The sequence below is a fragment of the Cinclus cinclus genome, chromosome 20 (genome assembly GCF_963662255.1).
Source record: "Cinclus cinclus chromosome 20, bCinCin1.1, whole genome shotgun sequence".
Classification (NCBI taxonomy): domain Eukaryota; kingdom Metazoa; phylum Chordata; class Aves; order Passeriformes; family Cinclidae; genus Cinclus; species Cinclus cinclus.
This window is the reverse complement of record NC_085065.1, coordinates 6,753,365-6,763,213: the sequence shown is the minus strand read 5'-3', so window position 1 is coordinate 6,763,213 and position 9,849 is coordinate 6,753,365. Positions and strand designations below refer to the sequence as shown.

The 9,849-nt window shown below is 43.2% G+C and overlaps 1 protein-coding gene across 1 annotated transcript in view; it reads right to left on the bottom strand.

The window, feature by feature from the left end:
- Positions 1 to 356: 356 nt before the first annotated feature.
- The window catches only part of CACNA1G (calcium voltage-gated channel subunit alpha1 G), a 97,350-nt gene continuing 87,857 nt past the window's right edge, over positions 357 to 9,849 (bottom strand). The window contains exons 35-37 of the mRNA XM_062506560.1: positions 7,906 to 8,077; positions 5,277 to 5,446; positions 357 to 1,262 (exon numbers count right to left, since the gene is read on the bottom strand). Coding sequence (XP_062362544.1) covers positions 408 to 1,262; positions 5,277 to 5,446; positions 7,906 to 8,077 — 1,197 coding nt within the window. The 3' untranslated portion in view covers positions 357 to 407. The remainder of the gene's footprint in view (positions 1,263 to 5,276; positions 5,447 to 7,905; positions 8,078 to 9,849) is intronic.

Genomic DNA, 9,849 nt, shown 5'->3' with positions numbered 1-9,849 from the left:
AAACAAAACAAAACCAAAAAAAAGAGAAGGGATTAAATATATACTTTTTTTAGGTTAAAATATTTGTAAAAACCAACTTGATCTCAGAAATATTCTGAGATACGTAAAATAGAAGAAAATTAAATGAGTCTTTAGTCACAAAATGTACTACATCCCGCAATACTAGATTCAATTAATTTAATAAAATATAATATACATATAGATTCTGCACATTGTATTGCTTTTACCTAAGCAGAACATATGCTTAAGTAAGCGTGATATAGGTTAACCACTCTTTTAACCAGCTGGTTCTTTAATCTTTCTTTGGAAATTTTTTACCCAGTGCCATTTTGGAGTACAGAGTTTTTAATTTTTTTTTTTCTACTACATGAAAGGAAGAAGATATTTGGCACCAACAGAAAAGTAACTCAGGAGTCCATTTCTGTTTGATCAAAGGAAAAGCTAGGAAGTGTCAACAAGTCTTTCTTTGGGGTAGGAGATGCTGACGTACTGTCTGGAAGCAGTGAATCCCCTATATCCATGGAATCCTTGGACTCACAGGATGGAGCACGCCTCCTCAAGCAAACATCCCCACTGGCAGGTGAGATGCTGTGGGGTCCCCTGGGTACCAAACTCTGCCCGTCAGGTGGATCTATGGATATACAGGGAGGGCTCAGTTTCTTCTTCTGCCGTGTACCTTGCAGGCATTCCACTTCACTGACCACCTGACTTATAAAGCCAGAGGAGCTGGACGTGGAATGGTGCTGAGGGCTGTTTTCTATGGAACAAATCTCTATTGAATGTCTCCTTTGATCATCTAACCAAGAGGGCAGTTTTTTTAGCAGACCCTGGGTGTCGACACTGTGGTATTTCTTCAGGTCCTTCAGTATCACGTTGCCGGTATTGCCCACGTTCCTCTTAGGTGTGAGAGGCTGACCCTCTGAACAGGCACTCGAGGCTGTGCAAGTTTCTGAAGTGAAAGGCTCCGAGGAGCTGTTTATTTCAGATACTTCTTGGTCCATTGAATCTTCAGGGGTCTCCTGATATGAGTCTGCACAAGCACAGGATGCTGGTGCCTGCTTTGAAATATTATACTGATTGTGGGAATGCTGCTGCGTATGGACGCTCGCCCGACTCCAGGCAGCCAACTCATTCACTTCTGAGGGTGTCAGAGCCACTGGTGACTCCTCCTTGGGCACAGTGGGAACGTTTGGGTCAGAGAGTTCACTCACCTCGGTGTGGAGATTCTCCTTGCTATCCAGAGAGTCGTTCCTTATAGCCATCTGTATCAGAGTGCAGAGGGGGTGGGGAGGAGTTGCCAGGTGAGAGAGACAGACCAAACAAAGGTTAGTACAGGCAAGGCACAGCATTTACAGGGCACTCAGCTCTGCCGAGATCCCTCAGCACAGACCCACTGACTCCTAGAACAATCTGTGGAGTGGGTTCTACCAATCCTCATTGTCGGGGATCTGTGGGTTTGTCCCTGGGTGACAGCCCTTCACTCTTCCTAAATGCTTGACCTTTAGCTTTCTCCTCTAAGGATGGAGGCTGCAAAACCAGAACACTCCCACCCAGACTTACTCATGCTTTTGTTATGCAAAGGATGAAGGTCTACAGCAAAGCCCCTGGTGATTTCAGCGGCCCAGGTGTGAGCAGGAGAGAAAGATGTGCAAGTGAGCCTGTGTATTCCCTTCTCTAGCTCAGGTGATGCTGAGGGCCTGGAACAGCATCCCCAGAGCCAGCAATGCCAGAGCAGCCCTGCTGTGTGCCAGCATCAAGGCAACAGCCTGTCCCTGGCTTTGCTCCCCAGGCTGGAGCCAGAACTCTGCACCGTCTTACGGCAGGAGCTGGAAACACTGGAGTCCAAAGCTGGACTAATAATAATCTGTAATTATTTCAATTCATTCTGATGCTTAAGTTCAGGCTTCCTAAGGCACATTTTGCATTGGCTGTTGGAGCCTTATGCAGCATCAGTGCCTGCTGGCAGAGGGAACCTTGGGCATGTTTTGAAGGCTTTGCTTTTTCACTGCACTGCATTCCTTGTCAAAAGGCTTTATAAATCAGCCACGTTAAAGGCAGAGTATCAGTTTGAGAAGACTGTTAAATGATCTTAAAGATAAACATCTTCACAGGGAAATTTGGAGGAAATGCATACAGCTGGTCACAGTCCTTTAGAAAAGTGTAAGGAGATGAAATGATGAAATTCCTCATGCTAAGGAATACTTTTGTGACAAATCACCCCAAAATGATCATACACTTTATGTAAGTACTGTCCCACAAGGATCATTTGAGCCAAATGATCTCTATTCAGCAAAGCTTTTATCAGCTGCAGCGTGTCCATGTGTGCACAGAAACACCAGAGCCTATTGCAGCACCTGCACATTGCACTCCCTTTGTCAATGGGGACAGCTCAGAGAATATTTAATATGGCAAACAATTTCATCCAGTGCTGGTGAATCCTTTCTAGTTAAAATTTCACAGCATAACACTGGCAACTAATTAGTCGGGAGTGAAGTTATTCTGGTCTCCTCAGCACCAGTAGTTTTAATGAGTATTTGGGAGAAGAAATCATGTTCATATCCTGAAGAGAGACACAGACCACACGGAAGTCGAATACAGAAGCAAAAAGTAATTGTTGTCATTACTTTTGCTTGCACACCAACCTGTGTTGCACACCACGACAGTATTAGTCACCACCAGCTCTTTCTTTGCCTATGATACAGGCATCTGTGGTTGTTGTTAGTAGTAACAGTACAAATGTTTTAGTGGTTTGTTTGAAAATAAAAGTACCCTCTGCCATCCCAGAGGGGTGTACACCTGTAGCAGCCACAGCCTGGTGTGGGCTACAACTTGAACACACAGTCCTGGAACTACAAAATCAATATAGGTTTAATTTCAGGTAGAATTCCTCTGGAGAAAAGCCTTTGTGCCATGCACTGCCGAGGAGTGCAATCCTCAGCAGGAATGTTCTCCCAGAGCATCCGATCCACTCATCTTCCTCTCGCTAATTGTCAAACATCCCGGAGTCTAAACTGGACGTTACTGTGGGGGCTGTGCTCGCTCTCCAGCACTCTGGAGGAAAAGGGAGGTTAAACACACAGGTTTTAATGCTCAGGGAAAGTGCAAGGACCAGGTATATGATGGACAAGGTTTATCTGTTATGGATTCAGGAGAGGAGGGAGAGGGCATGAGGGGGAAGGGAAAGAAAAATCAGAAAAATCAGAAAAAGAGAAAAAAAGAAAAGGAAAAGGAAAAGGAAAAGGAAAAGGAAAAGGAAAAGGAAAAGGAAAAGGAAAAGGAAAAGGAAAAGGAAAAGGAAAAAAAGGAAAAGGAAAAGGAGGAGAAAGAGAAAGAGAGAGAAAGAGAAAGAGAAAGAGAAAGAGAAAGAGAAAGAGAAAGAGAAAGAGAAAGAGAAAGAGAAAGAAAGAGAAAGGAGAAGAGGAAGGGGAAGGGAAAGAAAGAAAAAGGAAAAGAAAAAGAAAAAGAAAAAGAAAAAGAAAAAGAAAAAGAAAAAGAAAAAGAAAAAGAAAAAGAAAAAGAAAAAGAAAAAGAAAAAGAAAAAGAAAAAGAAAAAGAAAAAAGAAAAAAAGAAAAAAGAAAAAGACCAAATCAGACTTGCATGCAGTATTTGTAATGATAAGGAGAAATGGGTACTAAAAAACAAACTGCTTTGCCAGTTTGGGCTATTTGATGTGCTAGTGAGAAATTAGTGGTAGCAATAAAAAGAAGTCAAGCAGACAGCACCTGAACAAGCAGAAGTGCTGGCGCTGTAAAGGGAATTTTGCCTCTTAGAGGACCAAGTTTCCCAGTGTCTGGCCATCTAGATTGCAATCAACAATAACAGCAATATCAGCAGAACAGCCTCACTGCTCCCATTAGCCAGGCTGAGAGCTCCCTGCTGCTCAAGAGGTTTGCCCATGGGCTGGATTTGCTCACTGCCACAAAGCTCTTTGCTCTCTGAACTGCCACTCCAAGAGCATGTTCATGTGCACGAGCAGGGAGAGGGAAGCAGGGAAGGAAGGCAATAAATTGACTTAAAGGTATGAAAAGGTCTAGAAAAAGAAGTTGTCAAAGAGGTGAACAAAATTAGACTGGAGAAGATGGCTAACATGGTAATTTATTCTGGCTGGATCACTTCAAAAGGATGGGGCTCTTATTCATTAGAAAGCAAGAGAGAGTGGTTATGAACTGGAATCATGACATCAATTAGTTTCCCCATTAGTGGTGATTGGGATAGCTGGCCAACCCCATGCAAATGAATACATGCAAGGAATTTCTTATGTCAATTTAGTATTACAGACAAGTGTAATTGTTAACCTTGGTACTTCACATCCATTTTTAGAGCTTAATGAATCAACTGTCTAATTTGTCAATGTTGATTAAAAGATGAAAGAAATGGGAATATTTTCATACAGGAAAGAAATTGCTTTTGAAAAAATAGAACTGATCCCCTTTGTGTATGTAAAATCAGGCATGGAAATACTGAATAAAGCAGAGTTTTTGAATCAGATGTGCTTCTGGTCCCAGTCCAGCTGCACAATCATTGAAATATGCTTAAAAATGTGACAGTGAAGCACAAGTTTAAGTATTTTACTAAAAAAAGATAAGTCTAAACTTATGCTTCCAATCAACCAGACTGGAATCTTTGATTAGATCCCTTAGATCTTTGATTGAATCAGGATTTAAATCAATGCCAGGCAAAAACCAGAGATAAAACTTGTAGCAAAATAAAACATATTCTGCTTTGCATATACTCAAACTTTTTAAAAGCTCACAACTGATGGAAAAATATTTTAATTTTCAATTCTCACTGTAAAACCAGTATGCTTCCCATGATGGTTTTGCATAAGAGATAACCAATTTCCATGAAACACTTCTCCACTTTTGGGAAAGTAGAGGAGTCACAGGAGGGGTGGCCTGGGATGGAGCCTGCAATCCTTGTGTCCTTTCAAGCACCGAAAAAAATCACAGCAGTTAAGAATTAGTTCCTCAACCCCAACGAGCCCCTGGGGAGCATTTGGCTGCATTTATAAAGAGGATTAAAAAAAAAAAAGTGCTAACAATGTGAAGAACATTTAGGCATGCTGCCAAAGGACATGATACTCATCACGCACATTCTTTGGAGACTCCTGGATGGCTTTCAGATCAAAAACCACCAACCTTTTTATTATTTCTGTAGGAGAATTACAGTTCTCTGGAGGTTTCTCTGTGAATCCCTCCTTGAATTTAAAGCATGGTTAACCAGGAAATGCATCAATATAAAAGCTCAGCAGGTTTATGATCATAACTCTGCTTACCTGTCTGCGGAGCAGCCTTTCAGCAGAAGGGGAGTGCACCTGCTGGGAGACCCGGGGCTTGCTCTCCCCCACCACACGGTCGTGAGCTCGCACGTGGTGGAAATGGTCCCTTGGGATTTGCAGGAGGGAGCTGGTGTCTGCTGGCTGTGACTGCACTGACGCCTTTGAACCTTGCAAGAGGGAGAAGAAATGGGACATGTTAATCCAAGGGTTGTGTGGAACCTCAGTGATCTCCCAGGGACAGCTGCTCTGCTGCACCTTGGGTCAGACAGGCACAACAAAACCACTGAATTCAGCAACTGGCTCTGCAGAACCAGGAAAAAAGTCCCATCTACTAATAAGTTACTCCAGCATTGTCTATTATTTCATTTTTCTTGGCATTGTCTCCTGATACAACTGGGACTAGCTCCTATTGAGAACAGAAGACAAGGAACTACAAGTTCATCTGAACTGGCAATTCCTGCATCCCTGCTTTTGGGCCAATAACTTCGCAGGCAGAGTCACTTCTGAGCACTGCAAACATCTGACTTTGAAAGGCTCTAGAAGGTGTCTCCATACCTGAGCCTGCTGGGATCTCCAAACCAGCATGCACACACTGGAAATGGGGTGAAAGGGAGCAGCACCTGGCAGCTCCCAAGGCTGGATTTACAAAGCCTCCCAGAAGAAGGAAGCACATACTCTCCAGTGTCTCTCTGACCCTTCGTGGTTGCTGGCTACTTCTTCTAATAGGTTTGAAACTCTGTGTGCTTCCCTCACACACAGGCTCAATGTTTTTCAAAACAATTCATTTAATCTGGACCGAATCCCAGAGAATCTCATTTGTCCTGGAATCTTTCCCAGAGCAACAGCCCCATTACGAAGGAGTATTCAAACAAATGCCTCCTGCAAGTGCCAGTGTTTCTGACAACAAAACATTCTCAGCTTGAAATATTATGGCTTGGTTGTGGTGATTTATTAGAGGCGCCTGGCACCTCTCGCTGTCTTCACTGCACTCTATAATATTACAAACTGTAAACAAGTGGGGGTGACTTCCCCCACCCTGGAAAGCAGTGACATTGTAGGTGGAAGAGGACAGTGATACATCAGAATTTGGGGACCTTACCCACCTCCCGGCACTCTGGTCTGCTTAAGATGACTGGAATTTCACCAGCAGGAGAAAAAACCACAAAAGGTTTAATTGCTTAATGTGGTTATAAGACATCAGCTTTACCTCTCCAAAGTATTTTTGCTATGCCTCAGTGGAACCGCTGTTCCTGTGGATTTACAGAAATGCAATGGCTGTCCCCAGAAAGCCAGGACTGTCAAACAGGGCCATTCAGGTTCTCAGAACTGAAACTGGGAAGTGAAATTTTGAAAAAGAAGGGACTCGGAAATTATCCAGTCCCTTGTGGATGTAGTTTTTGTTCAAGACAGTGCAAATACATCCAAATGATCAAAAAAGAAACAATGGAATTTCCCTCTGCAGCAAACATGATTCTTTTGTGTGGTCAGGAATTTCTTGACTGTTACAGAGACCCATAAATTCTGGCTCAGCTGAAGGCAATGGGAGATTTGCTACTGTTTCAAATGGGATTTTAACTGCACCATTAGCATTATGTGCAAACAGGTTCTTCAAAACACCACTCTTGACCTTGATAATTGCGTATTGTGGCAGAGATTTCTCACAGCACCAGATTTATCTTCCTCCCTTTTGCCCACATATATTTTTTTTCTTCTGTTCAACAGTCACTATTCATCCAAATTCTTATTACTATGCAAATTTCAATATCTTATTTCTAATCTGTTAAAATCTCCTACCATTCTGAACATTGCTGAAATTATGTTCTGCTTAGAGGCTTTCAAATGGCAACGCTTGTAAAAACTTCCCTCTCTTATTGGAGACAAATGTCTAAAATGATGGCATGTACAGATGAATTCAAGGTGGCTCCATTCAGTTCCCAGCCCCAGGTAACCCCTGGCAGGCAGAGGAACTGAGGGCACAGGGACAAGCCCTGGGTGGCAGCTGCAAGGACAGGGACAGAGGTGCAGGCAGGGAGAGCCCTCCCTGTGCCTAAATATCTCTGAATTTAACTTCAAGATAGATGTATATCCCAGCCATGCACGCTGGGAAGAACAATTCCACACTCTCTCATTTTCCCATTCATCTCACACCGACACGACTCTCAGTTCAGCACATTTATGTTCATTGTACAGGCATTTAGAGACACCATCTTCCCATCTTTCATAGCTGTTCCCAGACAGAGCTTCTGAACAGGTACTGCTGCAAAAAACAGACGGGAGGAATTGTTTCTCTATTGTGATTTCTGTTCTGGGGCCCGGTGGGACAGATGGAGCCCAGGCTGTAGGGACTGTAACCTTGGGGAACCAGGCAGGGGGACAACCAGTGTTGAGCCAGGCCACTGTCACATTGCCAAAAATTTTTGAAGGACAGGAGTTATCTTAAACAAGGCTTTGTAAATCGTGGAGGGTCTTTGAAAGTTGTGGAGGGTCTTTTCACAGCAGTTCCACAGGTCTAGACACACGACTGGAAAACAGAGGCAATTTTCTCCCTCCTGCTGAAGAGCTTGGAAAACCACAGCTCCGGCTCTATTGGAAAATCCCACTCTTGTCCCAGCTGAGAGACGTGTACCTGACTGGGACTTGTGATGTGCTGGTTTCCTCTCACCCAGGGAGGCAGGGCAGGGGCTGGAGCAGGGTGCCTGGAACATGTAGCTGTCATTTGGCAAGGAGTGCGTGCGTCCCACCGAGGGCTTCCTCACGCTCAGCAGGTCCTTGCTGGGGGACAGGGCCAGCGTGTCGTCCTTGGAGCGGAGATCAGCCTGAGGGGAAGAAAAATGTCAGGAAGGTAGGCATGGAAGGGTGGGAAAGAGGAGAAGTGCCCAGAAACGTGAGCGACAGCCATTGCAACCGGGATGGCACGATGGGCATGCACAGGGTGCACGAATGGATCTACCAGGGAGCCATCCCCCTCCGTTGGGGTTGTCAATAAACTCTCACACAATGGACCACAGAAACAGAGGAAGGCACACCGTAGGAATAAACCATGACTATTTCAGGGATATGCAAAGAAGGCATCATGCCTCAAGGCCAGCACATGCTTGGCAGAACTTTGACCCTCTGCTCCCTAGGTGCCCTCAGCAAGGCAGGCTTTTGCAAAGTTTAGTAGTTTCCTCTTCTGACAATAAAAGAAAGAAAAACAAACAAAAAAACCCACCCCAACACAAATGCTAAAACTAGTTTATCAAAAATATTTTCTGTTCTGGCTCACAGCACAATTTTATTGGATTTTCTTCTCACATAATGAATAACTAAACCTATTTTATTGAAAAGGATAGCTAAACCTACTGCTTCAGGGTGAAAGCCATTCTCTAATTAGAAGGGATCTAATACAAGCAAGGGTTATTGTATATATGTTGACTGTGGAACTTTTATAGCCAAAGAAATTCTTTGAATGGGCAGCCCCAGAGGCAATAATGAGTGGATTCAGGTCTGATTTCATAAGAAAATATCTCCATCCCAGAAATGTTCTTGGGTGTTATTGTCTTGGAGAGTATTAGCAAAAAATGGAAGCAAAGTCATCTTCCCAGTGTATTTCTAATGAAACAATTATTCAATTGTTAAAATGTCTCAAGTGAAAAACACAGGAATAAGTTTGTGTCACTGTAGTCTAGTACAGTATTCGGCTGATCATTTTTGGAAACTTTTAGATCTTATTTTCTGAAAAATCTTCACTCAGTGCATTACAAGTTTTCTGGAATCAACACAGATTTTTTTTTTTATCCCGATTTTATCCTTCAGTCATAAAACCAAGATTTCACTACGGCATTAATTTGCACAAGAAACATGATGAGATTAAAAGGAATTTGCAAAAAGGGGGAAAAATGAGGGAAAATAGAAGAAAAGACAGGGAAGAGGGAAAAAAAAAAAAGATGGCTGTTGCAAATTTAATGAACAAACCAGGTCTGCACTGCCACGCAGCATTTGTTTCGGTCCTTGCAAAACTGCTGATTTGGGTAGAGCTTGGATACAGACTAGATAAAGGAGGCTGAAATCTCCTGATACAGCTCAGGGAAGGAGAACAAAACCTGCGCTGGTAAAGCTGAGAGTTTGGATTTGGGAACCTCTCAGTCCCTCCCTGCCTTCCCTTTCTGCCCAGCTCCTGCTGTCAAACTGCTGAGTTTAAAGCAGAAAAGGTGGCCTGAAAGCTGAGAACTCAAACTCAGACCCATCTGAATCTGAACATGAGAACTTGGATTTGAAACCCCACCCAAATCCAACCTCCAGTGAACCTTTAGGTTCATTGACAGGGTCCAATATGGGTCATTTCCACTTCTGGATCATCTCGGGGGAAATCTCCTGAGTGAAATTTATGAAAACCATTGAAAATGGCTGTAAAATGATCTTCCCAGGCCAGCCCACAGAGAAGTGGGAGCACATGACTTTTTTTGGTTCAGCTCAGTGGTGCTTCAGAAAAACATGTTGTTTTGGCTTAACTGAAAATCAAATCCAAGTTTTCCATGAACCAAAAAAAAAAAAAAAAAGAAAAAAAAAATCCAAATATTTTTCAGCTAAA